General features: G+C 41.4%; 1 protein-coding gene across 2 annotated transcripts in view; it reads right to left on the minus strand.

The window, feature by feature from the left end:
• MAP1S (microtubule associated protein 1S) overlaps window positions 1-20,548 on the minus strand; it is a 59,154-nt gene that overhangs the window by 4,676 nt on the left and 33,930 nt on the right. The window contains exons 3-6 of one of the 2 annotated variants that reach the window (XM_069962344.1): window positions 13,511-13,593; window positions 9,121-9,264; window positions 5,897-9,032; window positions 4,722-4,957 (exon numbers count right to left, since the gene is read on the minus strand). In XM_069962344.1, the coding sequence (XP_069818445.1) occupies window positions 4,722-4,957; window positions 5,897-9,032; window positions 9,121-9,264; window positions 13,511-13,593 (3,599 nt within the window). Of the gene's footprint in view, window positions 1-4,721; window positions 4,958-5,896; window positions 9,033-9,120; window positions 9,265-13,499; window positions 13,594-20,548 lie in introns of both variants that reach the window. The other variant, XM_069962345.1, reaches the window with a different exon arrangement.

Below are 20,548 nucleotides of genomic sequence, written 5' to 3' on the forward strand. Positions count from 1 at the left end.
AAAAGTGATCTATTACATAGTATCTGGTCTTGTCTTTGATTAAATGCATATTGGTCTGGGTAACCAAGCTTATCTCGCAAATATCGTCCTCTTCTATGGTATTAACCCCATTGGAAGCCCACATAGGTTTAAAGAAGCCTTTTAAAAGAGTAATAAACAGTCTGACAAATCTTTTTTATCCAGAAAAAAAAAAACGACTAGAGAAAAACAAGGAAATTATGTTGATATCTTTTTTTCCTTAAATTGTTCCTCATTAAACATTTCACCACTGCAGAACTGAGAAAAACACTGCAATCTTTTGTGTTACCCACATGGTATTTATAGGAAGGCTTGAATGGCTTTTTAGGATTGCTGCAAAAATAAATACATTTGCATATATGTGATATAAAAGTTGTATATATGCAATTAGGGTGCCAATAAAAAGTGAAAGTTGTGGCGCAAAAAACAATGCCTTAAATAGTCTCATAGACCAAAAAATAAAAGGGTTATAAGGATGGTAATACAGCATTTTTAAACACATCTATTAACTTTTTTAAAGTTTTAATTTTTCAAAGCAATAAAATAAAAGTTACATAAATTGCCTATCGTCTTAATTGTACTGACTTGAGGTACATAGATAACATGTTAGTTTTACAACACTGCAAAAGGCATAAATATGACCCCCCCCCCCCCCATTGCAAAGTACAATTGGTGTTGCAAAAAATAAGAGCTCATAGGGGTCTGTAGGTGCTGTCACAAGAAAAAAAATCAAAAGTGCAAAAACCAAAATCAACTCTGTCCTTAAGGGGTTTAAAAAATAGTGAAATTTTCCGTGGGATTATTTAAATTTTAGGGAGCTCAGGCAGAGGCGGGACCCCGCTACGACCACCGAGTGGTTGAGCTGCCTTGAGACGTCAGACCAGGAAGCGGCAGCGGGACGAGAGAACAGGGAGGCGCGATCCAGGACCCGGCGCTGGAACCGGAGAGGTAAGTGACCAGTGGCCTCTATATCCAACCCTTCTTCGGCCATAGAATAAAAATAACCCCATCCCGGAGTACCTCTTTAACCCCTTAGCGACCCATGACGTATCTGATACGTCATGGTGCCGCGGGGGGTGTTCAGAGCGGGGTACCGGCTGATCCTGCGCTGATCCTGGCTGACATGTGCTGCTGGGCAGTGCCTCGTTTTGGGGACCCGCGTCGGCTAATTAAGCCTCTAAGTGCAGCTGTCAAACCTGACAGCTGCACTTAGAGGCTTTGATCCGTGCATCCCTGGTGTCTAGTGGGACGGATCTCCCCCCCGCGATGCGATCTGACGCTGATCCCGGCTCGGCAATAGATTGCAGCAGGCCATAGCAATCTATCACCGATTTGATCGATCTTTGCTGTGTATATACACAGCATAGATCTCTATGAGAGATCATTGCTGTGTATGTATGTATGTATGTATACACATATATTATATATACATACACATACACACACACACACACACACACACAGTGGTGCCTTGGATTAAGAGCATAATTGGTTCTGGGACTGTGCTTGTAATCTAAATCCACTCTTAAACCAAAGCACATTTTCCCATAAGAAATCATTGAAATGCAGATAATTGGTTTCACACCCCAAAAATAATGATTTATTATTCTGAACAACATGTAAAACAGATGAAACAAACATTCAGAAACAGCAGAATATGTGATATTATAAGTTACTGTACAGTATAGCAATCAGCATGTGATGTATAATGTATAGTAACTGCATAACCCTGATAACACAGCAGCAGTTTGTAGATACAGGGTGGAACTGCAGATCCCCATAATGCAGTAGCGTAGTACAACGGGCTAGAATAGAGAAGCAGGAAAGCTGTCAGAGGTCACATGACAGCAATGGGGAAGGGGTGTTTGTTCAGCATGGGAATATGTGGGCACCGTATAGCAGCACTCTCTGTCCAAGGAGACAGGGGTTACAGCTATGAAGAGATTACCTCCACAGTCCTGTCCCCAGATGCAAGCCCAAGCCTGAAGTGGAGCTGCTATGATTTGGAAGGTGAGGGAGACTTCCTGGGTCAGAGTACAGCGCTGTAGACCCTGCTATACAGACCATGCCCCTGCCTAACTCCCACTCCCACCCTGTAACACTCCCACCCAGTACAGGGAGCTCTTAAACCAAAGCGATGCTCTTAAACCAAGTCACAATTTTGGAAAACTGTGAGCTCTTAAACCAAAACACTCTTAAACCAAGGTACCACTGTATATATATATATATATATATATATATATATATATATATATATATATATATATATATATATATATATATATATATATATAATTATATTATATAATATAATATATATATATATATATATATATATATATATATATATATATATAATTATATTATATAATATATATATATATATATATATATATATATATATATATATATATATATATATAATTATAAGTCCCCCAGGGGGACTTCTAGTTAAAGTAAAATAAAAAATGTTTTTTTATTAATAAAAAATCCCCTCCCCTATTAAAAGTCCAAATCACCCCCCTTTCCCATTTTATAAATATAAATAAACATATTTAGTATCACAGCACGCGTAATCGCCCGAACTATTAATCACATTCCTGATCTCGCACGGTAAACGGCATCAGCGCAAAAAAATTCCAAAGTGCAAAATTGCGCATTTTTGGTCGCATCAAATCCAGAAAAATTTTTATAAAAAAAGTGATCAAAAAGTCACATATGCGCAATCAAGGTACCAATAGAAAGTACATGTCATGGCGCAAAAAATGACACCTCACACAGCCCCATAGACCAAAGGATAAAAGCGCTATAAGCCTGGGAATAGAGCGATTTTAAGGAACATATATTTGTTAACAATGGTTTGAATTTTTTTACAAGCCATCAAATACAAAAGTTATACATGTTACATATCTTTGTAATCGTAACGACTTGAGGAACATGCATAACAAGTCATTTTTACCATAAGGCGAACGGCGTAAACGCAAAACTCCCCGAAATCAAAACAAATTCCTTTTTTCAATTTGACAGTGCAAATGATTTTTCACAGCATATTTTATGGAAAAATAATGCCTGTCATTGCAAAATACAATTGGTTTTGCAAAAAATAAGGGCTCATGTGGGTCTCTAGGTGAAAAAAATGCAAGCGCTATGGCCTTTTAACCCCTTAAGGTCAAAGCCAATTTTCGTTTTTGCGATTTTGCTTTTTCCATTTTATGTTTAAAAGTCCATAGCGCTTGCATTTTTTCACCTAGAGACTTATATGAGCGCTTATTTTTTGCGAAACCAATTGTACTTTGTAATGACAGGTATTATTTTTCCATAAAATATGCTGCCAAACCGGGAAAAAAATCATTTGTGCTGTCAAATTGAAAAAAAAAACGAATTTGTTTTGATTTCGGGGAGTTTTGCATTTACGCCGTTCGCCCTATGGTAAAACTGACTTGTTATGCATGTTCCTCAAGTTGTTACGATTAAAATGATATGTAACATGTATAACTTTTATATTATGTGATGGCTTCTAAAAAATTTAAACCATTGTTAACAAATATATGTTCCTTAAAATCGCTCCATTCCCAGGCTTATAGCGCTTTTATCCTTTGGTCTAGGAGGCTGTGTCAGGTGTCATTTTTTGCGCCATGATGTGTTCTTTCTATCGGTACCTTGATTGCGCAAATACGACTTTTTGATCACTTTTTATTACATTTTTTCTGGATTTGATGCAACCCAAAATGCACAATTTTGCACTTTGGAATTTTTTTGCGCTGACGCCGCTTACCGTGCGAGATCAGGAATGTGATTAATTAATAGTTCGGGCGATTACGTGTGCGGCGATACCAAATATGTTTATTTATTTATTTATTAATTTATATTTATAAAATGGTAAAGGGGGGTGATTTGGACTATTAGGGGAGGGGATTTTTTTATTAATAAAAACACATTTTTACTTTTTTTTTTACACATAAACTAGAAGCCCCCCTGAGGGACTTGTATATAGACAGCACTGATCTCTCAGAGATCAATGCTGTGTATATACACAGCAAAGATCATTGTAATCGGTGATAGATTGCTGTGGCCTGCTGCAGGCCCCAGCAATCTATTGCCGAGCTGGGATCAGCGTCATTCCGACGCTGAGGCCCGAGCCAGCCAGAAGAACGGATCTCCCACTAGACACCAGGGAGATTATGAATGAAGCACTTCAATGCAGCTGTCAGGTTTGACAGCTGCATTGAAGTGCTTAATTAGCCCGCGCCGGCTAATAGAGGCACTGCCCGGCTGCAGATTGCAGCCAGGAGCGGTGCCGTTCAGAGCGGGGTCCCGGCGGGACTCCAAATAGAAAAATTTATTTTCTATTCAAATATATATTGTCTCTATATAATGTATTACAATGTCTGCACAGTCCTGCCACACTGGTAGTTTACGGACATCCAGGGTGTGAAGGAAACTGACCTTCCTGTAATCCACTGTTTGTTTGCTGAGCATAAATAAGGATGCAGACCTGAAAGGGGATGGAGGGAGGGTGGGGAACTGACAAGAGGACCAATGAAGGCGCGGATTACAGGAGTAGGAGAAATGCGGGGGAACAGATTGAATAGCAATTTTTTTTTTAAGGCTGCCTGGAGTTTCCCTTTAAGACGGAAAAAATGTTAATGAGGTGAAGACAAATTTTCCCTTTTGTATATGAAGTAAAATTTGTAATAAATTACCTGCATCTCTTGAGGCCAATTACGTTTACCGTCAAGGAGTGAGTCAAGAATCTTACGAGTAAACTTTTCCTTTACAGGGTCATCACCACTCACAACATAAAAAGAAGATCGCAGCCGCTTAAAAAACTCTTCATCCACTGTCTGAGCAGCAGGTCCACCAGGAAGGTAAGCAAGGTCTACGTAAACTGGTAGTGCAGGGGGTAAAGGGGAGACTGACTGCGGGGTTCTGCTGGAACCTTAGAAGAAAAATTTAAATAAGATTTTATTTAAAAAAAAAAATAATAAATAAGGTAAAAGACAGTTGTAAAGAAACCATTTATGGCAAACGTAAAATGCCATTTGTAAAGACCTTGGCAATAAATACATCAATAAAGGCCAACTCACAATCTCACATAAATCAAGAGTGCCAACTAATAAGGTGACACTTGTGGAAACAGACATTTTTACACATTGATCCCATGTTATCCCATGACAAGAAAAAAATATAGCTCTGGAGTAAAAAATAAACCACTATTTTACCACTATCTATGCAAAACAGTGGTTCCCCAGTTAAAAAAAAAAATAATCATTTACACTCTTCAGCCCACTTCTCTGGCTTTATATAAATAAATAATTTTATTACATTTGTGCAATAAAGATGAATTGTTTCTCTAACTTGATTGAGGTGTTGATCAGTTTGTAGGATATATACTATTTTATTCTCTTTACATAAATAAGCTTATGGAAGTTTCTAAAGAAAGTATATAATACACAAAAATATCATTGGGGGTGTTAAGGCGGCTAGAAAGAGAATTTGTGTGTCCGCCACTGTAGGCTGCACGAACAAAACAAAGAACAGCAGGGGACTACCACTGACAACAATGTACAATATATCAGAAGGAAGAACTGATTTTTTTTTTGTAAATCTGTTATGTTATGAATGAAATACTTATTTTTATACATAAAATAAGAACCCCTTCTGACACTTCTGTTTCAGTGTTTCCTCTGTTTCTACAAACTACAAGTGTATGGCAAAATAACCAATAATAGACAGTAATAGGTTAAAAAAATTAATATTCTAAAAAAAACAAAAAAAAAACACTTGATTAAAACAATATTTAATGTTCTACTTACATTCCACTTAAAAAGGCATTTACTTTTTTGCATTGCTATTTTGTTATATAAACATCACTTACCTGCTGAAAAAAAACGACTTGCTGTAGGAGTTACTTTGCTTGTGTTTCCAAAACTGCGTCTATTAACAGACTGCCTGGATTCTATGCCTGCACGGGTCCTCTCAGACATTTCAGTCCTGACTCCCGTAGTTTTGGGAGTTTTTTCTCCAATTCCCCTGACTTTTCCAGATGGGCCTGATATTCTGCTGGTGTTATTACGTACAGTAGAAGAGGTTAAATGGCTTTTACCTTTCTTATCAGAAAAGACTGCAGGGAGGGAGTCAGGATCCACCATGCAGGTTCCAGGTTGAGGTGGTGTAGGATGTGGATCCTTTAAGGGTGGAGGAATTGGATCTAAAAGTCTTGGAGTATTGTCCCCCTCAGAATCAGATGCTCCATCAATAGCAATTGAAGAACCCTCCTCAGGCCCAGAATCAGAGATTGTTGGCAAAGACTCACTTACTGAAGTAGGTGGCGTTTCAGGTCCATTTGGAAGTGTTTTTCCAGGGGAACATGGAGGCTTGGGTAGTTCCTGGGAAGGATCGCTGTCACTGTCTCGTGGACTTGCTACTGCATCAGATTTAGGATGTTCAAACTCACATGGTGAAACCAAGCACAGATCAACATCATGGGGAGAAGCAGATCTTTCAGATTGTCCTTCATGTTCACTGGAGTGTGAAGGACGCACAGGTAAGCTCAGGCCTACCCTACTTGCAGCATGCATCTCTGGCGAGACATCTCTCGGAGACTCACTAACCGGAGGGAGTGTTTGCTCAAAGGAAGAAATTGACAGAGATTCATCAACTTCTGTGGAATGAGGAGAGCCCACTTCTGCAGGCAAAGAAGGAGTGGTGATTGTAGGAGATACATCAGGAAGATCCTCACGAAATGGACTTAAAGACAAGCAACTACCTTGCTTTCCTTGAGAAGAATTTGAGTTCTCTTGAGAAGATTTTGGAGCAGCCTTAAAACAGTTAAGATTTTTTCCATCTCCAGAAGAAAGGACTTGTCCACTACTCTGTTGTGCTAATGCTGGTAATTGATGCTCTGGACTTAAAGGTGAAGTAATTTCCAAAGTCTTTTCCTCAGAGCTACCACAAGGATCATCCAGCCAGTCTTGCCCATGATGCACACACTTGTATTTTTCTTGTATCTCAAGGTTTGTCGGAGTGAGATCAAAGTTCACACTAATTTCACTTCTTGGTGTTTTAGCTAAGGGAGAAACAGATCCCAAGCCTTTAAGGGGACTTGTCTCCATGTAACGGAATCCATTTGGGCTTTCTGGCTCAACTGCACTTAGACCATTCTCTGTAAAAACACAAGGCCCATTTTCATTGCTTACATTGTTGGAACCCTCAGCACATGCAGCCTCAATAATTTTACAGGTCTCTTGAGAACTACTAGTCACTTCACAAGACATTGGACTGCTACTCACTGCAGCTACATCTCTTTGAGTAGTCTGAGTTTTGGTTTCCTTCACCTGCTCCTTCTTTGGGGGTTTGCCCTTTATTACATTCTTGGCACCTGCAATCATGTCAGTTTTCACACCTCCAAGCTCCTTTTTCAGTGATCCTACTTTGGAAATAGGCCTCCGGGAGTCAGCAGGTGTATATGATAATCTTTTTACATCTTTTACACCTGTTCGTGAGATTTTTCCTTCCTCCGCTTTGCTTTCCTTTATCTCTCTCCCTGGAGTTTCAAATCTGGCATCATTAGGTGGAGGTCGCAAATCTTTCTTAGCTTCTGGTTTTGCTACTTCCTTTTTTTTATCTGCCTGAATTTCATCCTTTTTCACAGGTTTCTTTTCATCCTTTGTCACTTCTTTTTTTACCAAAGCCTTTTCTTTCATAGTTTTTACTCTTGAATCAGATTTAAGCCTTTCAGATGCAGTTTCTATTTTAACTTTGCCTTCTTTTTGTTTCTCCCCCTCTGTTCCCGTTTCTTTGCTGGTCTCTACAAGAGTTTTAGATCGGTCTTTCCCATCTGGACGAAGTTCTTTCTTTTGCACTTTAAACGTTTTCTCTTTTCCTGATCCAATTTTTGGTTCAACACTTAGTCGTCCAGATCCAGATCCTAGACTCTCTTTGCTCTCAGCACGGCTTGGCTTTGCCCCAATCTTATCTGAGTGACTACATATTAATATGTCTAGATCTTTTCGTGTTATAACTGGGTCCTTCAAAAAGTCTAGGTGTTTAAGTTTTTCAAGACCTTCAAAAATTTTGTTTTGAGGAGTGCAGCCTGGGAACAGTACCCTAACTATTCTTTCAGAAGGTGCAGAAGGATGCCAGACAAGTAATGCAGATGCTGAAGTCACAGAGGTTAGAGGTAAATCAGATTTCTTATGTTCTTCATTTCCAAGCCATTTTTTGAAGGCTTCAAGATCTTTGCTGCCCTTTACGGGGTTCAGAATGTACATTTCTAATCTGCCAACACCCATCTTCTGAAACAGTATAGTTGGCTCTACACCATTACCACTTCTGTACAGTGGCTCTGGTTGAATATGTAGTTTCTCTAAACACTGCACTGTGTGAAAGGCCTCTTCTCTAACCTTAACCATACTGGGATTCTCTTCAGCAATCAGTTTCTCTGCAGTGTTCATAAATACAACTCCTAACTCTGGAGATACTAAATTCTTTAACCATTCATTGCTAGGTTGTGATGGCTGAGAAACAGTCTCTTCTACCTCTGCTATCTTTCTTTGTAGCAAGCTATTGATGCCAGGCAGATTGTCTAGTCCCATGTGAGTGAGAAGAATCGAGTCCACCCTATCCAAATGACGTATTAATTTCCAAAATGGAGATCTAACATCAGATCCACCATTTACTAACATGTTAAACCCATTTACAGCAAAGAAAGCAGAGTCTCCCCTACCCCCAGGAAAAATATAGCAGCATGGTTTACATAACTTCAGGAAACCAACAGTTGTGGGGGATTCCAACAGTTCAAATGGAGATGGGGGCTCTAGAGACTCTGAAAGGTACTCTGCCAATTCTAGCAAACCCTCTGTTTCTGGGAAGATTTCATCCTTGTTAAATTGCAATTCAATAAAATCTTGTAGGCTACATTTGTCAATCTGTGATAAATCCCAATTATCCGGGCAAGAGACTGTCAAACACACACGAGCTGTTGGGTCAGATGAGCCTAAAGTCTCACCAATCTGAGGGGAGAAAAAGAATACAGTGAGATTTGAGCATCTGACATTACCATATCCCTGCTTATATTTTTGCATTATTAAGAGAAATTACCTCTTTGTCTGTAAAAATATGAATAAAGTCATCAATTAAGAATCCTCCTCCACCTTGCAGGAGCATTTCCCCAGTATCTTCAAGGAAGGGGCCAGTAAATATCAATAACTTATGTTGCGAGGAGTGGCAGATCAATTTGCGGATCTAAGAAAAAAAACAACGTAACAATATAAAAGTCAATTTGTAGCCTAATTTTGGTTTACTAAGCATTGTACTTTCTACATACAGGATTTGCCCCTGCTGTTCCAAGCCTCCTCCTTCTCCTACATTACACAAAAATACTTCCTATATTGTTGCTAATATAATATCATCCAGCATGAAGATAGCAGTAAAAAAATGTCCCCTGTGTTTACTTATACTATACACTCAAAGCATATAAATATTATTATTAAATAATAAATAATAATAATAATAATAAATAATAATGTTTTTATTAGTATAGCGCACACAGATTCCACAGCGCTTCACCTATCTGTTTTGGGTGTGGGAGGAAACCGGAGTACCCGTGGGAAACCCACGCAAACACGGAGAGAACATACAAACTCTTTGCAGATGTTGCCCTTTACAGGTTAGATGTGGAGAGCAAAGTTTGCATTACAACTCAGCTTAATTCACTTTAAAAGAACTTAGCTGCAATACCACAAACAAAATGAGAGTGATGCAATTTTTGGAAGAAAGTGGCTGTTTTTTCCTATTCCTGGATTGTACCCTTTTAGGGACTAAAGCTTTATTAGTGTATTGGAGGGGAACTGTATATTTTTTACAGAGATTTTATTATTTTTATATTATCTGCAGTTTTCCAGAGGGTATTAATCAATTTTTCAGGAGATTTCTGCTTTTTAGTCTTCACGTCTTAGACCTTATTCACATGATCATTGTTTCACAGACGTGGAAGGCCTATGGTGAAAACAGGCAAAAAGACAAATTTGGTCAGCTCTCCTAGAACACCATTCACACTAGGCAGGAGCATGTTGCTATGGCTGAAATTGCAAACACACAAAAACACAGACAAATGCTACAGCTTACCACTAATGGCAACGGTGTGAATCGTGTTGTAGGAGAGCTGACCAAATTTGTCTTTTTGCCTGTGTTCCAGGTGGGGGAGTGACAGCCTCTACTTGGTCGTGCACTCCACCCATCCCACCCAGGTGGTTATTTTTGCCAGTATTACTTGGATCCTGCTTGCCCAGAGCATATGCTTATTATATGCCACAAAGAGGCCAAAGTACAATGTAGAGTTCATCCTGAGCATGAGGCCACTTTAACATGGTCAGATGGTTTACACCAGTCTCTCTCAACTCCAGTCCTCAAGACCCACCAACAGGTCATGTTTTGCGGATATCCCACACAACGAACAGCTGTAGCAGTTACTGGTGCACTGACTAGAATTATATCACCTGTGAAATTCTCAAAACATGACCTGTTAGTGGGTCTTGAGGACTGGAGTTGAGAAACACTGGTTTACACTATTTGCAAATGGTATCCAAGAGCCTTATTATCTTTATGTAGATTTTTTTTTAGCAGCTGGGGGCTGCTTTTAGCAATTTTCATATCTATATTGGGTCTGTATCTTGCCAGTAGTAGTGAGCTAGTGCATTTTTTGCGTATTTGTGGGCCTGTAGTGGAAATCCCCCTGCACAGCAGCATCTTCAATATGATGCTGGGAGCGTGGAAACTGTATGAATATGCACTGCATTAAAATAAAGTGGGAATAAGGCCTTGTTTTCAGTTGTGTCTGAGCTAGCGGGTAGAGACTAGCTATTCTGATGTCTTGTATACACTGAGCACACACAGAAAAGAAGTTCCTGCTGCTGTTGGGGTTTAAAGACAAAAGAAATGGACTTGTGTTTGAAGGATAGAATTGATGGGTGGGAGACAGTGAGTAGTGAAGGCTTTAATGGGCATAGAGGGGCACATAATTGGTAGCATTTATACTGTGGGGGAATAAGAAACAAACATCCTTCCTCCGAAGAGGCTGTCTGTACAAGACATATGCATGCCACAGCTAGAATAGCTCCTGATATAATACTCTTTTTTTTTTTTTTTTTGCAGTGTCCAGGAATCTCTCAGGGAAGCTCTTTCTGCTGGTTTTAGGGCTGTCTCAACAGTATTATGGGCCTCTGGGCTGAGCTGTAAACTGGGCTCTCCAGTCCATCCACCCGCCCCATACATAGACCACCACCACATAAGTTGCGCACAGTGACTGAATAAAACAACTCACGCGCACCCCTCATTCCAGTGGAGGCCCCCAGTACAGCTAATTAGCAGCATGGCGGCGGGAGGCCATGGCACTGCTTGTTAGTTTTAAATGACAGGGGGTGACTGGCAGTTCTGGCAGCAGCAGAGGACCCCTTGGCTCTGTAGCTGCCCTCAGCAGAGCTGATCAGCAGTGCCATGGTCAGCTGCCAGAACTTGCTGTTACTGATCATGTCACAGTGACAGTCATTTAAAAGTAACTGGCAGCGCCAAAGCCTCTGCGTGCCAATGTGTCATTTAGCCACTGAGTGTCCAGTGGTGGCCCTCTGCTGCTGATTAGCAGCCAGATGCATAGCTGTCTTTCCCACTGGGCAGGACAGAGTCATGGGCCCCGAGCAGCCGCTTACCCTGCCCAATGTGAAAACCAGCTCTGCATATATTATATATGTTTTTTTTTTTTTTTTGCTGACCACCTGAAGGTAAGGAATAGACTAATGCAGAGTTCAGGGGGAACCCTGTACATAGCCACAAGTGGGAACTTCCAACCCCCCAGTTACATAGACACTTTCCAGTCCGTCCTGCTGCCGCCTCCCCTTACCCCTGATACAGCGCGCGCCCCCCCCCCCCCCCACACACACACACACGGGGTCCGAACCAATATAAAATTTGCAATTGTACCAAAAATATAATCATGCGAGAATTGAATTAACCCTTTAAGGACATGGCCCATTTTCGTTTTTACGTTTTCGGTTTTTCCTCCTTGTGTTTAAAAGGTCATAGCACTTGCATTTTTCCACCTAGAAACCCACATGACCCCTTATTTTTTGCGTCACTAATTGTACTTTGCAATTACAGGCTGAATTTTTGCATAAAGTATACTGCGAAACCAGAAAAAAATTCGAAGTGTGGTGAAATTGAAAAAAAAAACGCATTTCTTTTATTTGGGGGAAATGTGTTTTTACGCCATTCACCCTGGGGTAAAACTGACTTGTTATGCATGTTCCTCAAGTCGTTACGATTAAAACGATATATAACATGTATAACTTATATTGTATCTGATGGCCTGTAAAAAATTCAAACCGTTGTTAACCAATATACGTTCCTTAAAATCGCTCCATTCCCAGGCTTATAGCGCTTTTATCCTTTGGTCTATGGGGCTGTGCGAGGTGTCATTTTTTGCGCCATGATTTGATCTTTCTATCGGTACCTTGATTGCCCATATACGTCTTTTTGATCGCTTTTTATTACATTTTTTCTGGATTTGATGCGACCAAAAATGCGCAATTTTGCACTTTGGGATTTTTTTGCGCTGACGCCGTTTACCGTACGAGATCAGGAATGTGATTAATTAATAGTTCGGGCGATTACGCACGCGGCGATAGCAAACATGTTTATTTATTTATTTATTTGTTTACTTTTATTTAAAACCTGGGAAAAGGGGGGTGATTCAGACTTTTATTAGGGGAGGGGGCTTTTTACTATTAACAACACTTTTTTTTTTTTTTTTTACACATATACTAGAAGCCCCCCTGGGGGACTTCTAGTATATAAACTTGGATCTCTCATTGAGATCTCTGCAGCATAGATATGCTGCAGAGATCCATGAGATCGGCACTCGTTTGCTTTCAGCTGCTGCAGCCGAAAACGAACGAGTGCCGAGCCGAGGACGGTGCCATCTTGGACGCGTCCCCGGCCGGCATCAGTAACGGAGATCGCTCCTCCGGGACAAGGTCCCGGAGGAGCGATCTCCCCCACTAGACACCAGGGAAATGTTGCCTCCGGTAATCGGAGGCAGCTGTCAACTTTGACAGCTGCCTCCGATTAGCTAATTAGCGGGCACAGCGATCAGACCATGCCCGCTAATAGCGGCGGTCCCGGGCTACACGCGGCACCCGGGATCGCGGCACTTCAAAGCGGGGCCGCCGCGCGGCCCCGCTTTGAAGTGCAAGTGAGGACATAGGACGTACCGGTACGTCCTATGTCCTTAAGAGGTTAAAAGGCAAAATTAAATTTTATTAAATAGCACAGTCCTAATACAATGGCTTTAGGCAGTATATCAATGCTGTAAGTTCAAAGCACCTGGTAAAGATATATTTATTGCAGGGTTATCAGTAATTAGGGGCAAGACTAGCAAGACAAAAAAGGCAGGTAATGTGCTGAACAGATTGGTTTTGTCTACAAACCTTCAACGTACCTCGTCACATACTGATATCTTTGAAGGGTTAATCAGAACCAACGTCTCTAATGTGTCGCCTGCATGATGAAGGCTTCTTTGCCCTGTAATCAAACAATATATAGTTAGTTATTTATTTTGCTTTATTTTATTGTGGACATGACTCTTCTGGTTCTGCACAGCATTGTGAAATGGAGGCATGTGTAAGTAAACAGAGTGGAAGGTCCCATGTTTCCCTCACACACACCTACTTCACTGTAAAGCTGCTGCTAGAGTGCAGCCCAGCAGTTGACTTTACTTGGCTGCTACTACGACAATTAATGACCCACTACCACTAAACATTCAGATCAGTGCCACTGTAGAGTTGACAGAATTTTGTATCCTGTAGGAACACTATAGATCAGTCATCTAACAGCACTGCACTTTACATTCCAGCATTTCCCTACAGAATCTCTATTTCTTTATGAAACCCCCATTCTAAAAGAAACACACACAGTTCTTAATTAGAATTTTAGTCATTAACCCCTTCAAGACCAAGCCTATTTGCACCAAAAAGACCAGGCTCATTTTTCAAAATCTGACCTCTCTCACTTTATGCGCTTATAGCTCAGTGATGCTTTAACGTATGCTAGCGATTGTTTTTTCGTCACATATGGCACTTTATATTAGTGGCAAAATTTGGTCACTACTTTGTGTGTTTTTTGTGAAAAACATCAAAATATCATGAAAAATTGAAAAAATTAGCATTTTATGAACTTTGAAATTCTCTGCTTCTAAAAAAAGAAAGTTGTATTACATAAATTAGTTACTAAGTCCCATTACCATTATGTCCTCTTTATTCTGGCTTCATTTCATAAACATATTTTACTTTTTTAGGGTGTTACGGGGCTTAGAAATTTATCAGCAAATTACCACATTTTCGTGAAAGTTTCCAAAACTGATTTTTTTAGGAACCAGTTCTTATTTTAAGTTGATTTAGGAGATTTGTATACTGGAAACCCCCATAAGTGACCCCATTTTGGAAACTAGACACCTTAAAGAATTAATCTAGGGGTATAATGAGCATTTTAACCCTACAGGGGCTGGAGGAAAGTATTCACCATTAGGCCGTAAAAAAATGAAAAATTAAAATTTTCCAATAATATATACATTTAGATGAAAGTTTCTCATTTTCAAAAGGAACATGAGAGAAAAAGCACCCCAAAATTTGTAACACGGGTTCTCTTGAGTACTACGGTACCCCATATGTGGGCGTAAACCACTGCATGGGCACACAGCGGGGCTCAGAAGGGAAGGAGCGCCAATTAGCTTTTCCATTGCAGATTTTGCTGAAGAAGTTTCCGAGCGCCAGGTGCATTTGCAGAGCCCCTGTAGTGTCAGCAGAGAGAAAAAAACCCATAAGTCACCCCATTTTGGAAAGTACACCCCTCAAAGAATTCATCTTCAGGTAGGATGAGCAATTTGACCCCACAGGTGTTAGAGGAAAGTATTCAAAATTAGACAGTTAAAATGAAAAACTCAATTTTTTTCCAATAATATGTTCGTTTAGTTTGAAATTTCTCAATTTCACGAGGAAAAAGAGAAAAAAAGTACCCCAAAATTTGTAACGCAGGTTCTCCTGAGTAAAAAGGTACCTCATATGTCGGTATAAACCACTGTATGGGCACACATCAGGGCTCAGAAGGGAAGGAGCGCCAATTAGCTTTTTCAATGCAGATTTTGCTGAAGAAGTTTCTGAGCGCCAGGTGGGTTTGCAGTGCCCCTGTAGTGCCAGCGGAGTAAAATCTCGCCATAAGTCACCCCATTTTGGAAAGTGCACCCCTCAAAGAATTCATCTTGGTGTGTGGTGAGCATTTTGACCCCACAGGTATTAGAGGAAAGTATTCAAAAGTAGACAGTAAAAATTAAAAACTCGAATTTTTCCAATAATATGTTCCTTTAGTTTGAAATTTCTCAATTTCACGAGGAACAGGAGAGAAAATTCACCCCAAAATCTGTAACGCAGGTTCTCCTGAGTAGAACGGTACCCCATATGTGAGCATAAACCACTGTATGGGCACACAGCGGGGCTCAGAAGGGAAGGAGCGCCAATTAGCATTTTCTCTGCAGATTTTTCTGAAGAAGTTTCTGAGCACCAGGTGCGTTTGCAGAGCCCCTGTAATGTCTACAGAATAGAATCCCCCCAAAAGTCACCCCATTTCGGAAAGTACATTCCTCAAAGAATTCATCTTGGGGTAGGATGAGCATTTTGGCCCCACAGGTATTAGAGGAAAGTATTCAAAATTGGCCAGTAAAAATGAAAAACTTGAATTTTTCCAAAAATATGTTGGTTTAGTTTGAAATTTCTAAATTTCACAAGGAACAGGAGAAAAAATGTACCACAAAATCTGTAACGCAGGTTCTCCTGAGTACAACGGTACCCCATATGTGGGCATAAACCACTGTATGGGCACACAGCAGGGCTCAGAAGGGAAGGAGCGCCAATTTGCTGGAGCAAAACCGCAGCTAGTAACAGTTATTAGAATAGCGCAGTTACTAAAATACAATAAAAAAAATTAGGATTACAGGTAATGTGGGGTGGCTACGGGCAGTCTGGGGTGGCTACGGGCAGTCTGGGGTGGCTACAGACAATCTAGGGTGGTTACGGGCAACGTGGGGTGGTTACGGGCAACGTGGGGTGGTTACGGGCAACCTGGGGTGGTTACGGGCAACCTGGGGTGGTTACGGACAACCTGGGGTGGTTACGGACAACCTGGGGTGGTTACGGACAACCTGGGGTGGTTACGGACAACCTGCTGTGGTTACGGATAAACTGAAGTGCTAATAGGTAATCAGAGGTGGGTACCTGTAATCTGGAGGGGGTCAGAGGCGACGTGCGGTGGTCAGAGGCGACGTGCGGTGGTCAGAGGCGACGTGCGGTGGTCAGAGGCGACGTGCGGTGGTCAGAGGCGACGTGCGGTGGTTGCGTGCAATCTGGGGGGTTACATGTAATCTGGCATGATTACGGGCAACCTGGGGTGGTTACGGGCAACCTGGGGGGGTTACAGACAATCTAGAATTGTTACGGATAGAGTGAAGTGCTTATAGCTAATCTGGGGTGATTACGGACAATCTGGAGGGGGTCACGGGCAACGTGCGGTGGTCACGGGCAACGTGCGGTGGTCACGGGCAACGTGCGGTGGTCACGGGCAACGTGCGGTGGTCACGGGCAACGTGCGGTGGTCACCGGCAATCTGACGTGATTACGGACAACCTGGGGTGGTTATGGGCAACGTGCGGTGGTTACGGGCAACGTGCGGTGGTTACGGGCAATCTGACGTGATTACGGACAACCTGGGGTGGTTATGGGCAACGTGCGGTGGTTACGGGTAATCTGGGGGGGGTTAGGGGTAATTTGGGAGTAAACTGCAATTATTACTATAATAAAAAGTGTGTGTTTTATTTTTTTGTATGTTTGTCACTTTTTGTACTTTATACATTCATGTTCACTGTATTACTATGATTACTGTGATATTTTCTATCTCAGTAATCATAGTTCAGTGACAGAGACCAAATTGGTCTCTGTCACTTTAAATTTTCAGAGCTTGGCTGGTTGTGGAGCGCATGCGCACTTCATAACCAGCCAGGACACGGAAGAGGAAGGAGCTCCAGCAGCAGGTGAGTATATGGGGAAGGGGGGGGGTGACTGGGGGACAGGGGTGACAGGGGGGGTGGGGGGCGACTTGGGGGGGGGGGACATCACTTTTTATCCCCTGTCACCAATCAGTCATGGTGACAGGGGATAAAAAGTGCCGGCGGCACATGGCACAAGCGATCAGCGGTATATAGTACATACCGCTGATCGCTTGTACCGGGACCCCACAGGGGGGGTCCCGATGACTGCCCCATGCTCTCCGCTACCTCCGGTGGCGGAGAGCATGGGGCTTTCATTCATTTTTCTTTTTTGATCACTGTGAACAGACATTAGTCTGTTCACAGTGATCGCGGCGGCCATCTTGGATCCGATGGCCGCCGCGGGAGGGGGGGTTAGTGACTGGGGCACTAGGGGGCTGATCTGGGGGCTGATTTTTACTTATTTCATCTCCCCCCACCGTGGATTCACGGTGGGGGGAGATGAAATACAGCGGCGGCACCTGCCAATTAGTGACCGCCGTTTCGGTGGTCACTAAGGGGTTAATGGGGGTCAGCTGCGGAATCGCAGCTGATCCTCATTATCTCCGGTGCTGTACACAGATGAGAGCGGGATCGCTGTCCCTGCAGCGATCCCGTTCTCATCACAAAGCCCCTGTCAGTCAGGAACGTATATGTACATTCCTACTGCACGGGGCATGTGCAATAGGAACGTATATATACAGATGGCTGACGTGAAGGGGTTAAAGGAGAAATCCGGCAAAAGTTTTTATTAAAGCATTGTATCGCCCCCCAGTACAATGGTACAGTGCCTTTCTCTGTGGCATTGTAGTGCTGACATGAGTTGCATATCTTTTAATAAATTTTTCTGCGGTATTCATTGATAGTCTGCATTGTTCCGCTACACAATTATGCGGTTTTATTGCGGCTCTTTGTAACAGATGCATGGTGTCTGTTGGTTGCTGCTACCTGCACTACACACTTTTTTGTGATCTGCTTGCCGTTTCCGTGGTCCTATTGGTAACTGATTTTCTCTTATTGTTTTTCCAACTAGTTGCACGGATGATCCGGTGCCCAGCTGCGGTAGTGTGATTTGTGCTATACGTAGAGTTGTGCCTATCTCCTTTGCACAATCCCACCAGGTGAGTGAACAGGGACTCTTTGCACCTACTCTTCCTATTGGAATCAGACTGTATTGGACATTTTTCCATACGTTAAAATTAAACATTTAAAAAAAGCAAAATACAGTGTGAACCCAGCCTGAAGAGTAGAGAAATTTTTAGATATTTGGCATGCATATGTAGCAATTGAAACAAAATTAATCCACAAATACCAGTACAACCAGAAAGCAGATGTGAATGCCAATATCATAGATAACCTTTACAATTCCAGGTGCCAAATTGCATTTAAAACATTTGTTATTGTATAGTCTGTTATTTTACAGCCTGAACATACATGACATTTATTCCAACACTACTAAATGTTAGTCTGTCCTGCAGCTCTATTGCCACCTAGTGGTAAAAAAAACAAACAACTGATGAGATACATTTTTACTTAAAAAAAAAAAAAAAAAAAAAAACACACTACAAATAAGTGTACAATTGCACCAAACAAGCAAGCTTGGCAATGGGCCCAAATGGTGTTCTCTGGTTAACTATTCCTGCAAACTGTAAAATACAAAATATATTACTAAAATATCACTCGGACCATGATACGAGATCCTCCCCCAGCAGGGCAACATCATGTAAAGATGTGTTTTCCAACTACAGATGAATGGCAAATTTTTTGTACTGTATTGCCTGAAATACTAACATGCAACAATGAATCATAAGTTAGACTAGTCTGTGTATTTTCCGAGGGCTCCTTTATAGGCGGCGCTGCCAACCATGGCTACTGTGTTGAGGACCTTTTAAACAGTGGCAAGTTCAGTTGCAGTGTGAAATTATCAATGAATATCAAGTGCTAGCTGCAGCCACTAGGACTTGCTATTCATCGATAACTGCAGCCTGCACCAGGACTTGTAACCGTTCAAAGCAGCAAGACCAGGTTTCACATGAAATGAAGAAAAGCACTCTGCAGCCATTAGAGACGCAAATAATCACAGAAACTGTAATCACAGTGCATACGCACTACCGGAGTATCCTCATAAATCACAATCACGGAATGATCTCTACAATTATAAAACAAAACTTTTAATAGCTACCATAAAAACATAGAAAAATCACCCTCAACGACAAATTATAAGACACCAAGAGTCATAACACATACAAACCGCGCTTGTAATCCAAATCCACTCTTAAACCAAAGCAAAATTTTCCCATAAGAAATCACTGAAATGCAGACAATTGGTTCCACACCCCAAAAATAATCATTTTTTATATTGAACATGTAAAACAAAGGAAACATTTAGAAACAGCTGAATGTCTTATTATAAGTTACTGTACAGCATAGCCATCAGCATGTGGAGTATAATGTATAGTGTATATAATGTATATACAGCAGTGTGTATAACTGAGTGTAAGTGCAGGTACAATATAGCAGGAATGGAGAGGATGGGAAACACAAGGGCTGACAGGGAGCATTAAGGAATGAGCAGGGCATATGTGGATACATAGAGGGGTTACAGCTATGAAAAGATTAAACCCCCCCCCCCCCCACAGTCCTGTCCCCTGATGCAAGCCCCAGCCTGAAGTGGGTCTGCTATGATTTGGAAGGTGAAGGAGACTTCCTGGGTCAGAGTACAGTGCTGTAGACCACACTATGCAGACCATGCCCCTCCCCACTTCCCCTTCCACCCAGTACAGGGAGCTTTTAAACCAAAGCAATGCTCTTAATCCAAGTCACAATTTTGAAAAACTGTGAGCTCTTCTTGTAAAACATTCTCAATCAAAGTTACTTTTAAACCAAGGTACCATTGTAATTGCAGGAAGGATTATCTAGGATGACTCCACCTGCCCACACATATAGGGAGCATCAGACCCTGTTGGTTACTATAAAGTGCACGTGTTTTGTAGATATTCATCAAGAGAGTCAGCACTAGGTGGGGAAAACAATATTGGATAGAAAATTAAATGTGAAGGATAAGCTTAAAAAATATAATTTTATTCGATATGCATTAAAAAGTATGTGATGTAACAAAATACAGGTATTTACAATAATCTCCAAAGTGTGGCAAGCCGTAGGGAGGACTACTGGTCAGTCGGACTTGTCATGTCTAGGAACTATCTGTCAATTGACAGATTTCAATTCCAATATTTAAACACAATGACATTTAATCCTGACAACTCCCGGCTACTACAGTGTGCCAATGCACAGAAAAGAAATGCTCCTAATAGTCCAAAACCATATTGATCCAGTTAAGACTACTTAAAGGAGACTATAGAACCACCTTTTCCAACGCGTTTCAGTACCAATGTTGGCTATGTCATC

The sequence above is a fragment of the Dendropsophus ebraccatus genome, chromosome 3 (genome assembly GCF_027789765.1).
Source record: "Dendropsophus ebraccatus isolate aDenEbr1 chromosome 3, aDenEbr1.pat, whole genome shotgun sequence".
NCBI lineage: Eukaryota > Metazoa > Chordata > Amphibia > Anura > Hylidae > Dendropsophus > Dendropsophus ebraccatus.